The sequence below is a fragment of the Zingiber officinale genome, chromosome 8B (assembly GCF_018446385.1).
Source record: "Zingiber officinale cultivar Zhangliang chromosome 8B, Zo_v1.1, whole genome shotgun sequence".
NCBI lineage: Eukaryota > Viridiplantae > Streptophyta > Magnoliopsida > Zingiberales > Zingiberaceae > Zingiber > Zingiber officinale.
In genome coordinates, this window is record NC_056001.1 from 7,329,367 (window position 1) to 7,341,744 (window position 12,378).

Consider the following 12,378-nt stretch of genomic DNA (forward strand, 5'->3'; position numbering starts at 1 on the left):
GATGAACTGGTGTTCGTCGAGAGGAATTGATTGAGATAGACGGAGTTCGACTAGATTCATTAGTGTCACAGGAGAGGATACAATTTTTGTGGTGAAAATAATAGGATTTGATTTCAATGTGAAGAAGATGGGAAGGAAATAATTAGTGATAGGGATCAACGGAGTGGTAAACGTAAATTGTCAAAACATTATAGTACATTATGATTAGTCAACCATCCTACCACTAAACGGCTAAGGAATGGAAAGTGTTTTTTTCCTTAAAAAAACTATTAATGGTCAAATAGATTTTAGAAATCAAAAATGTATAATGAGAAAGAATTTAGTAAATGGTATTCTTGTTTTTTTTGTAAAAAAATGAAAAACAAACATGTTTTTTTTTAAACATTGATGGTCATTCTTAAATTGCTTTGAATAACATAAGTTTTTTACTTGCTGGAATACTTTGATCGAAATGGAGAGAAATTTCAGAATGATATAAAATTAGTTTTTATTATTTGTCTAGTTATTTTGATCATTAAAATAATATCAATTTGAATCAATATATTTAAAATAGTGATTTTTTAATATAAATGTAATTCTGGAGTTAAATTGATGTTTAATAATATTTTTACCATCTAGAGAACTAAATAAATATAATATATGAATTAATTTCATATTATTCAGAGGCCTCTAAGTCTACCAATTAATTTTGATTAAAATTGATTGATGAATTTTTCATATTATGCCTTTAAGACTCACAGATCTCTGGTTCAAAATATGTTCCGAATATGGTGCACTGGCGCAGCCTTGCAGTAGCACATTCGCGTCTGTTGGGTTAAAATTCGCAGTAAATAAGACTACTAATTCTTTAAATTATATTTGACAAATTTTTTATTTGTCTTAGTGCTAAAAAATAAAATAAAAACTTATATTTTATTTATTTTAATAAAAGGAGTAGTTTAAAAAAATTGGGTGAAAGGGAATCTCAAAGTTGCAGTCTACGAATCGTTATAAATCTCTTTAAAATAAAATTAGTTCTTATTTAAAATGAGGTCAATTTAAAGCAGGTGAAGATTTTTTAAAAATTTGGTTAGAATAAATTTTGAGTTAATACAGATAGATATATTTTTTAATTCAATGTTTAATATTTTCTCATCTATTTTTCTATTATTATTTTCTTCTTCTCACCACGAGACTTTGAAATCAATTGACAAATTAGAAATTCAACTCTAATTAATATCAATCAATACAATAATAGAAAAAAAAATATCAGTTTTTATTTATAGAAAAAATTTGAAACTATATTCTTAAAATCTTCTGAAAATTAATGGGACCCCACTTAAATTCTTTTTCTTCTTTCATCTAAAAACTTATGGTTAGATTGATGAATAGATTGAGAGTATTCATCGTAGTTTAAAAAAATATATCAAAGTATTTAGTAGGTGTAAAATTATGTATTTAAAATTCAATTTTATAACGTGTTATTTGCTTATAATAATTAAACCGATGTAACTATTGTAATATAATTGAAATCGTATCTAAGTTGAAAAACTCGGTACTTATTAGTATGATTTTTTTTTATTTTTCATTTCTTATTTCTCATTTGTTTGAGCTAGCTGAGAGTTTTATTTTATTTTTTAAATTGATATCAATTATCTGGCTTATTCAACCATTAATTTATTAAAGTTGGGGCTCAATCCTTGTATTTCTCAAAAATTAAAAAGTCACTTAACTCAGGTGCTAACTAAGAATTTTATTGAGCATGAAATGTTCATGCGATGTTGAAATAAAAATTACACGAGTAATTAGAAAAATTTAAGTTGATGCCTAAATTTCTCCAAAAAACAGGAGAAGCTTTTATGCTCATCCTTTTGTCCATTTCAATTCTTGGCCAAGTTCCACATGATCAGTTGTATGGAAAAGAACATCTGAAAAACAACCTCTCTTGCATTTTCATTCATTTGGCAAAAGATCACGTGTTGATCTCAAACATCTCATAGGATCAATTCCATTCATTGTAGCCTAAAGTAATTTAGCCCCTCTGGGTTTGCAGTTTTATTTATTATAGCCAAAGAGAATTATGCTCATCTTAAGACGCTCTTGATAGTCTTTTTTGCAAAAGATAATTCGTTCACCTTAGTGCGTCCGTCCTCACGTCAATATAAAAGAAGTAAATCACTGGTGACTATTAGCCTTGGACAATTAAATAATATATGAGGGAGGATAGACATCCGGTAATTAACTGAGATTTAACCCCCAGATCTCATAGTGGCAACACCACCATGCGATAGCCAATTATCCATCCCGAGAGGATCTTAGAGCATCCACATCAATTTCTTTATTACTATATCTAAAATTTAGGGTAAATGACCCACTTGATTAAATTTAGATAATCACTTTTCACTACACACTACATCAAATACCCTAAAATTTCTATCATCCTTAATTTTTTTTATTATTTTCTTCTCTTTATTCTATTTTTTATTATTATATTTATGGAATGAGTGGAAGGAGAGAGATTAAAAATAAATATTATTTTATTTTTAGGGTAGAGGTTTCATTCCCTAAATTTAGAGAATCACTATTCATCAAATCTAAATTTAGGGAATTGATAGAGTAACTGGTGGAGAGGGTGTTTAGTTATCCTATCCAAAATTTAGCTAGGGTAAAATCTTTAGATAGGGTAGCTGATGTGAATGCTCTTACAGTCCTTCCCCATGTGACAAAAAGTGATTCGCTCATCCCAGCGCCCCCGTCAATCCATCCCTAGGCCAACACGGAAGTGGTAAATCACGGGGGACTACTAGCTATTAGTGTAAGTGGCCAAGACATGGGGGAAGGACATGCTCGGACACGTCAAATTTCGACCTCAAAATCTCATGTGGTAACACTCCATGTCTCAATCACCCCCGAGAGGACTCCTTACCGTCTTTTCCCAGATTATATAAAAGGAGACTAATCACAGGGTAAATTTATAGCTGACTGCCAAGTGACTAGGGGTGGGAAGAGTTTTTTCGCAAGATCATGCGTCCACAAAAAATTGATCCTTATCCCATTATAACAAATCTATCACACACTAACCAACTGGGTACCCCATGGAGACTTCATTCATTGTAGTAAAATGTGATTACGCTCACCTCAAACGTTTCTCACAATCAATCCCCAAGTTATGTGAAGGGTGGTAAATCACTAGGGCAGCTTATAAATCAACCGTCAAGTTAGTTAGGGGGTGGAAGGGAATTTTTTTTTTAAGGCATGCACTCGCTGATAATTAATCTCTTATCTTGTTGTAGTAAATCCGTACGAAAATTTCATTATGTTCGATATGAGTGAAGACTTCATTAATTACAGTAAAAGAGGATTATACTCATATCAGATTCCTCCTCGTCCGTCTCTAGATTATATAAATAAAGATAAATTATAGGATCAATTTATAGTCAATCGTTAAATTAAATAGAATGAGTGAGGATTTTTTTTTATGCCAAGAATCCATTCATAACTGAACATATATATTTTTTTCCTTTTTTTTTTTATCTAAACGATGATCGAACATAGTCTCAGCCAACTAATAATGAGAATTGTTAAGATCAATTCACTAGATCCTAAGTTTAATATATTGGACAGGAATCAATTTTTAACCTATACAAATATATATTTACGGAGAAAAACTCCTTCAATCTAGTCATTTGGCGAACTCTAGAAAATATTTGAGATGTTTGGCATAATATTTTTTACTATAATATAATCTATGATTTTATTGTTTACATGGATGCCAGCATCAATTATGAGTTTAATTTTATACTTTATCCATTTAAGAAGTATTATGTCAATTATAGTGTTATTTGTTTGTAAATTTCTTTTCCCACCCCTCTGACAGTCCACCTCCTCTCTCTCTCCTCTATTAAATGACATTTTCACCCTTCCTTCTTTAAATAACAAGTTTTTTTTTTAATTTTATTTACTCCTTTAATTTTTTTTCAATTTTATTTACTTCTTTAGTTTTATTTTTTTTAATAAATTTTGTTTATTATTTTTTCATCAATTTTTTTTATTTTTTATCCCTATTTTACTTTTAAATTTTTTATAAATAATAACTCCTAAAATCTACTATTAAAAAAATAAAAGATTACAAGAGATCGAATCCTCTATTCCAATATCATATGTTCTTGTTCTCACTCGTCACCTCAGCCCACCGTCGGCGGCACCGTCGGAGGCCCTCGGTTGCCGCCTTGATTAAAATTATATCCTAGGGAGAAGGTGAACGTAGTGAGGTCGCATCGGCGCGATCAGCGTCAAAATTTGGCCGGATCTGAACAGACTTTCCTTCACCGTCGATCTGAGTCCCTACTCAGATTCGGTCGAATACCGATGTCGATCGTGTCGATGGCGATCTCCCTGGGTTCACCTTCCCCCTAGGGTATAGTTTTGGTTGGGACGACGACCAGAGGTCGCCGGTAGTGGACTGGAGGCGACGAGTAGAACACGGGGACAGAGAAAATTACGGACATAGAATCAGATCTCAGATTACAAATATGATATTCTTGTCGAAAAAATACTTAAAAAAAAATAAAAAAAATGAAATAAAAAAAATAATATAAAGATAAATAATATGATGGATGTGGAATGTGAAAATATATAATTAAAAAATAAATAAAATATTAAAAAATTATACTATTTTTTTAATATTAAATAAATATTATTTATCATGGTAAATATATAATAAAAAATTATTTAAAAAGAATAAAATTGATAAAAAAAACTGATTAAAAAATAAAACAGTTAAAAAAAATTTGATAAAAAAACTGATTAAAAAGAAATATAAATGTGAAGAAAAAAAAATGGAGTGAATAAGGGATATAAAGGTCAAAACATGGGTGGGTCCGGGAGGTGAGGGTGTCAGGGGAGGGGGGAAAAGCTCAAGAGTTAAATCAGATACAGTTGCGCTCGTACTTTTCTTTCTCCTGTCTGTAGATAATTTCAATTAATAAATACATAACTGACACAAAATATTTCTCATCTACCAAATGGCAATCAATGCCGCAAAAATAAATAAATAAATAAATTCGAAACAGAGAAAGGAGCCATTAGCCCTCCCATGGCGCAGTTGGTCCCCTTCAACCACGGTGTCACGACGAACGAACTCCTAAAACTGCTTCAAGCAAGTGTAGCTCCGCCGCAGCGAAGCTACCCCACTGCGACCGGCGCCTGCGACAACTCTCTTCTTCTCCTCCGCCTTGTAGGCCGAGAAGCTGCCAACTCTGTCCGTCATGGCTTTTGAGGTCGCCGGCGGTGGGGTCGCCGGCGCTCCCTTAGGCTTCTTGTTCTCCTTCCTGCTTGCAATGGAGAAGACAGGCATGGAGCTGCGAAGCGGCGAGGCCATGGCGCTGCTCTTGCTTGGCGTAATGTTAATAGCGTGCCTAGGATCGACTGGCCTCGCTCTGTTCCGCCATAGCTTCTGGTCTCTGAGCTCGACGTAGGCCGAGTACATAGGGCCGCGGCGCATGCGGAGAACGGGCCGGTTGCTGATGCGTTCCAGGAGGTGAAGAACGCTGGCATCAGCCATCGATGACGATGAATTCGTGTGGTCGTCGCTCGCTTTTGTTGTTGCTGTAATCAAATCCATCGGCCTTCGCTCTTTGTAGTAGTGCAAGGGCATGATGGAAACAGAGATGGAGGGACGGATCTCCAACGGTCGAATTGGGCGACTAGCTTGGAAGGGAAGTGAAAAGTGGCAAATAGACGGATCGCATCTGTCGGTTTTCCCAACGGCTAGGTATCTTTTTTTTTTTTTAACTTTCGTTTTTTTTTATCATTTATCGTGGAAGCCGGCTCCGTTGACTAAGTTTTCATTTTTTAAACGGCATTTTTACTTTAGATTCTCTAATAAATCTAACTGTATCAAGTATAACCTCGACAGTGACCTATCGTGGTCATAGTGATTAGGACCTTCAATCAGCCGAATTTGACGTTGGATTAGAACATCGATGCCGGACCACTTAGTGTAGATGGGACCCAACCACCATAACTTTGACATGTTCTGTCGTTTTCTGATTGGATCCCACCAGAGCAATGATTATAGAAGATCCCAAGTATGCACATCCGATCCAATACTCCAAATGAAAGCGGTAAGTTTACCCCTTTCTATATTGAGTTAAACTCTAGCGATCGATCGTTATTTATTTATCTTTCTAATCACATTGGGAAATTTTGATGGCTTCAGAGCGACTATTATCAAAGAGCTGATTACGTTTATTCCAAGAACTCTTCATAATTCATTTCTAGATTATATAAATAAAGATAAATTATAAAATCTAACTTATAACTAACCGTCGTATAATTTCTCTAAAGATATATATCCGTCTAAAAGTTGATCTCCTCTGTTATAACATCTACAGTATGAATCAGGCATCCTGGGAAACGACGTTTATCAAAGATCCACCACAGTGGGGAGGAGGATAATGGGCTGGGCAAGGGATGGGACCCTGGCATTTTTATGCAATCGAAATGCGATCTGCTGTGTGCTGTGTATGCGGAGTGAGGTGGGACCGCACCACGTTGTTGTTTCGAAAAAGGAGTCTCCCACACGTCCGCCACGTGATGCACGGTGGGTAACCCGAAAATTGGATTTCTGCGATAAACCCACCACCGCCCACCTGCTCTTTTTCGGCATCCTCCCTGCCTTCTCGACCGCGCGCCGGACGGCGGCGGAGGGTACCTCGTCGGACGCCGGACCGTTGGTGATTGCAAACCGAGGGAGGTGGTGAATATGGGCGGAATCACGTCCTCCATCGCCGCCAAGTTCGCCTTCTTCCCTCCGAGCCCGCCCTCCTATGCTGTGATTGCCGACGAGGGGAGCGGGCATCTCTCCATTCCCGGGATCGCGGTTGCGGGTCGCGATGACGTGCACATCCTCCGCCTCCCTACGCGACGGGGCAACGAGATCGTCGCAGTGTACTTGCGGCACTCCCAGGCGACCGCCACACTCCTCTACTCGCACGGGAACGCTGCTGACATTGGCCAGATGTTCGATCTTTTCGTCGAGCTCAGCGTCCATCTTCGCGTCAGTCTCATAGGGTCCGTCGCCCCTCCTCTTGGTTAATTCCTCAATAGGATTCCGTTTTTTTTTCTAGGTTTCTTAGTAGCTAGCAATTTGGGTCTCCGATGAACATTTGAGATTTGTTCTTCTTCTGGAGTAGGACTTTGTATATCGGTTTTGGCAACAAGATCGAAATTTGTGATACATGAGCTAAGCTCTGGCATAGGTTTTACTGTTTGGGGGATTTACTCGAAGGATGATTCCTAAGCACCGAAATACCTTTTTCTAGATATGCTCTTCAGTAAAAACGACAAATCGTTTTTGACTGGTATGCAAGCATTAATTTCACCACATAGATTTCTTGAGCAAAAAAAAAATTATAGTCAATTGTTGTTGACAATTTATAATACTCCCTTGTGGCCAATGATGAATGGTGATTGATTAGTAGTATAAATGTGATGTACATTTCTAACCGTTGGTAATCAAAACTAGTGCGGTCGTTCTTGTCTTTAATTCATTTACTTATATATTGATAGTCTATCTTCATGTCTACTATTTTTTTTTCCTCAATCACTCAACAATATTCCAATATACAATCGGACCAAATGATATTCCAATGGAGGTATGAAAGAACCTTGTGAAACAAGGTATTGAATGATTCACAAAATTATTCAACCTGATATTGAAAATTAAAAAAATGTCTCCTCAATAGAGGGTAAGTATTCTAGTTTCCTATATAACAATAAAGGAGACGTACAAAATTATAAAAACTATAAGGGTATTAAACTAATGAGTCATATTATAAAACTTTGGGAAAGAGTAATAAAAAAAACTAAGGAGATCTCGGTAATTGAAAATCAATTTGAATTTATGCCTAAAAAGTTGGCAAGCTATACATCTTCTCAGACAACTAATTGAAAAGTATCGGGGACAGAAGCAAGACTTAGACATGGTATTCGTCAACTTAGAAAAAGTTTATGATGGAAACTTAAGGAAAATTATATGGAAAACTCTAGAACAGAAAGGTGTTAGCATAGCGTATATAAAACTAATTAAGAATATGTATGAGGATGTAATGACAAGAGTGATGACTTCAGGCAGATTAACCGAAGCGTTTCTCATAAAGATAGAATTATATCAAGGATAATCATTAAGTCCCTATTTTTTTTACACTAATCATGGATGAACTACACATCCAAGATACACGATATGTATGTTGTTTGTAAATGATATTGTTTTGGTATATGAGACACGTGAAAGAGTAAATACTAAACTCGAATCTTGGTGGAAAACGCTAAAGGTGAAAGGTTTTAAACTTAGTAGAGTAAAGACATAAAATATAAAATTTAAGTTTAGCAATATTAGAAGCAATGAGACAATTCTTAAGATAAGAGATGACAATTGTCTGTAACTGAGAGTTTTAAGTATTTATGATCATTTTTGTAAAAGAATGAAGAGATTGAGAGAGATGTCTTACATAGAATATAAGTGGGATGGTCGAAATGGATTAAAGCGTCATTTGCTCTTTGTGATCGTAAAATATCTCTAAGATAGTAAGACTTAAAGGAATGTTTTAGAAAACGACAGTTAGACCTGCTTTGTTATATAGAACTGAATGTTGAGCTATGATGCGACCACATGAGTAGAAAATGGGAGTCGTAGAGATGAGGATGCTAAGGCGAATGTGCGGACATACAAGGATAACATGATAATAAATGAAAATATTAAAGAGAAAGTCGGGTTGCACCTATTGAGAGAAAACTCTAGGAGATACGTTTAAGATGATACAAACATGCATTTAGACAACCAATAAATGCTCAAGTTAAGCGATGCGAGACTATGACAAATGTCCATATCAAACGAGTAAGAGGAAAACCAAAAAAGACTTGGTTAGCAATAATAAAATAAGATAAAATTTATTTAAATCTGAATAATGATATAGTAGGGAATATAGCCCAATGACGTAGAAAGATCCATATAGCCGACCCCACCTAGTGGGATGAATAAAACTTGGTTGTTGTCGTAGTAATATCACTCCGACGAATAGCTTAGTCAAGATGTAATTTTCTTCACCAAACTCTACCTTTGACAATTGATTTGAAAGCTAAACTTTTGACAAGTGTATATGATTTATTGGAACTTATCTATCATACTATTTGCATTTTTGGAATTAAAGTAAGATATTAATGTTGTTGGGATAGTAAATGCCTCAATCACTAAATGAGGTTGGATAATATCACTTGCATGAGTGTATAGATCAAACCATGCTTATGTAGATCAAAATCAGGCACCACTAAAATATGGAATGACCTCTACCATAAAGTCACTTGATAGAATCTTTGAGTTCATTCATAAGATTACTTAGATACGCAAAGAAAATATAAAAAGTGTTTAACTTAGTATGTCAATGGAGACAATCTAAGTCTATATAGTAGGAAAGTAAAAGTAGAATAAAAACTAGATTGATGCCCACACCATTTAGACGAGACAAACTTCTCTCTAAGCACAGATGGAGAAACAATAGAAACCTAACCTTTAGCACTCCTTGGGTACCATATAGTTCTTTCTGAAAAGAAAATCCTCCTCTACAAGTATCTTGGTCTCCTACAATCACCTCTTCACATTCCCTATGGCATCTCCTGGACTCCAGAATGCTCCTCTGGTAAGAGTTTGCAACCATTTTGAAATTCCAAATCACATTAAAATATCAACCTTGGAAGCCCTAAAACATGGTTTATATGGAAACTGAACCTTATTTCTCGTTTGGCCTACAATTTGGATGCCTACTATAGAGAATAGTAGTGATGCAAATCCAACCAATAGCATATACGTGCAAGTTCAAGTTGCTTTAAATAAAACCAATTCTTGGGCTATGTATTTTAAAGTTTTGTCAACTCTCTAATTGTGCAGGTACGATTACTCTGGTTATGGGCAATCCACTGGAAAGGTTGAGTTCTATCTGCTATTTTTGGTCATCTTGCATGAGTTGTAGTTTGTATAATATATTCTATATGTCTAACTTCTTCATCTATGTGAATTTACTTTTCTTTGCAGCCAAGTGAGTACAATACATATGCAGACATAGATGCAGTTTATAACTGTCTTAAGGAACAGTATGGAGTAGCAGATGAGGACTTAATCCTCTATGGTCAGTCAGTGGGCAGTGGTCCAACTCTTGAGTTGGCCTCCCGTCTTCAGAAGTTAAGAGCTGTTGTCCTTCATAGTGCCATCCTCTCTGGACTCAGGGTACTATATCCAGTTAAGCACACATTTTGGTTTGACATTTACAAGGTATTTTTTTCCTGCGTTTGATTAGTAATAGTCACTTGTCAAATTATTGGTGATGATTTTGCTTTCTTGCAGAATATAGACAAAATTGGCCTTATCAATTGTCCAGTTTTAGCAATTCATGTAAGCTCATTTTGCTAGTTCTTGGATCTGTTCATTAAGCGTACATATGTTGCCCTGCTGTCTATTTATTTCTTGATTTATTATTTAATGACTTTTAGCTTGTATATCAATGTTCGTATCTGATCTGGTAAATTGTCATACGATGGATGTTCAACTAAGCACTTGGGATAAATCATTTATGTATCAGGTTGAAGATTCTTTTGCTCTCCTAGGAATTGTGTTCTTTCATAATGAACTTACTAGTCAATATTTTGAAAATAAGTATGCTTGAGAGTCATCAACTTGCAGTGTTGTAAGACCGTTGCATATAGGTCATAGATCTACAACCTGATAGAGAAAGATTTATAATCACATGTACATTTGTGAGAAAGAGTGCAGTTTTTTTTAATCAATAATAGTTGGAAGTTTGTAATAATAAAACAATCTAGTTGCAAAGAGTTTTATAACAGTTTGTATGAAAGCAAGTGAACACTCGAGAATAATTAATTTTACTTAATGCAATGACACTATAAAGCAGCAAGACACACACAATGTGCAAAAGAAAATGATTCCCCAGATAAACCCATAAATTTCATAATTCAAAACTATCTCCATGCTCCAGATAAAACTTTGTAGGTCATTGCAGCTATCACTGATTTGTTATTTTAATCTAATAGATGAACTACCATACAGAACTGTGACAACAGTAAAAAGCTGAGTTACCAATATGATATGTTGTCTTTTCTGAACGTTTTTGGTGGATCTAGAAAAATAACCATCGCCTTGTTTACATCCTTCTGGAAGGGTACTGCAGATGAAGTTGTGGATTGGTTGCACGGGAAGCAGCTTTGGGAGCTTAGCAAAAACAAATATGACCCTCTTTGGATAGATGGTGGTGGCCACTGTAACCTTGAACTTTACCCTGAATTCATTGAGCACCTCAAGAAATTTATTGCAGCAACTAAGAAAGATGGTGACAACATACAGAATTCAATGGAGACAAAGTCAAACAACGATGAACAAACCAGCCAATCTGAAACTATAGCTACAGATGATGAGCATAGAGCTTGTAGCTGTTCTGAGATCGCAAGAAAGAGTTTGGACAGTCAGCTAAGGAAACCTCCGAAGGCAGATCAACTGCTGAAATCAAGAATGAGCACTGATCTTAGTGAGCGAAAGAGGAAGAAGGGCATGGTATGGTGATGAATTATCTCCAGATCATGAACAAAACGTGAATCATAAAAACATATCCTCTGGTATCATTCAGCAAATGAATAGATCGGTTGTACCCATAAAAAGCTCATAGCACCGCGAGTGATATAAACTGCCGGTCTTTTGTATTGGTGTATGGCGTGTGATAGATAGCTTTCTTCCAGAGTTCCAGTCACATTCACAAGAAGGAATATTGTTTCATCCACAAAGGCAGTGCTGAGTACATGTAATTTCTCAATTTTAAAAAACAATACAGAAAGACTTCAATAGTGCGAGCTCTGATGTGATCATTAATGATTTCGATCTTGAATTGTTTTCAGAATTTGGATCCCAATTCTTTCCCTGTAACCAATGTGCTGACCACTTTCACATGAATCCTTAGCAATTATTGAAACTTTTCCAAGTCCAAACAAGTTATTTGGGTCTTTGTGACTATCTTTTACTTGATGCAAAAGATTAGTGGCTAAGTGTAGGATTATCCCATCTAAGAAATAGGTTATCTATACAATTTTTTATAAAGGTTTTAATTAATACATTGAGATTTTTCATCTTAAAATTTATACATTTATTGTAATTTTAAAAAATAAATTTAGCACATTCTAAATTTATATTTTAAATATTTATATTTAATATATAAATTGCACATTTGTTTAGTGCAGTGGAATATATAAAATATCTAGTAACTCAACATTTTAAATTCTCAATTGGGTTTTTTTTTTAAAATACTCTAATATTTAATATTTTTTCAAAAATGGCTATAA

The 12,378-nt window shown here is 35.0% G+C and overlaps 1 protein-coding gene and 1 long non-coding RNA gene across 3 annotated transcripts; one reads left to right on the forward strand and one right to left on the reverse strand.

Annotated features, from left to right (window-relative positions):
* The first annotated feature begins 6,598 nt into the window (after positions 1-6,598).
* On the forward strand, positions 6,599-11,951 carry LOC122015666 (alpha/beta hydrolase domain-containing protein 17B-like). 2 transcript variants are annotated; one of them, XM_042572669.1, is made up of 5 exons: positions 6,599-7,053; positions 9,926-9,962; positions 10,070-10,273; positions 10,379-10,426; positions 11,210-11,951. In XM_042572669.1, exons 1-5 carry the CDS (start codon positions 6,746-6,748, stop codon positions 11,606-11,608), a joined length of 996 nt encoding a protein of 331 aa, XP_042428603.1. In that variant the 5' UTR covers positions 6,599-6,745; the 3' UTR covers positions 11,609-11,951. The 2 variants fall into 2 exon arrangements, with proteins under 2 accessions (XP_042428603.1, XP_042428602.1); XM_042572668.1 differs by having other exon boundaries at positions 6,601-7,053; positions 10,070-10,306.
* LOC122015667 lies at positions 11,020-11,570 on the reverse strand. The gene is made up of 2 exons (XR_006120943.1): positions 11,431-11,570; positions 11,020-11,327 (listed from the first exon to the last, which is right to left on the reverse strand). It is a non-coding gene; the product is annotated as an uncharacterized LOC122015667 (long non-coding RNA).
* Positions 11,952-12,378: the final 427 nt, after the last annotated feature.

What these genes read in the sequence shown, in the direction of transcription:
- LOC122015666 (XM_042572668.1), top strand. Translation starts at nt 6,746, where the DNA reads ATGGGCGGAATCACGTCCTCCATCGCCGCCAAGTTCGCCTTCTTCCCT. An exon ending in TTTGGTTTGACATTTACAAG is followed by an intron (nt 10,307 to 10,378) that starts GTATTTTTTTCC and finishes GCTTTCTTGCAG; the next exon opens with AATATAGACAAAATTGGCCT. An exon ending in GTCCAGTTTTAGCAATTCAT is followed by an intron (nt 10,427 to 11,209) that starts GTAAGCTCATTT and finishes TCCTTCTGGAAG; the next exon opens with GGTACTGCAGATGAAGTTGT.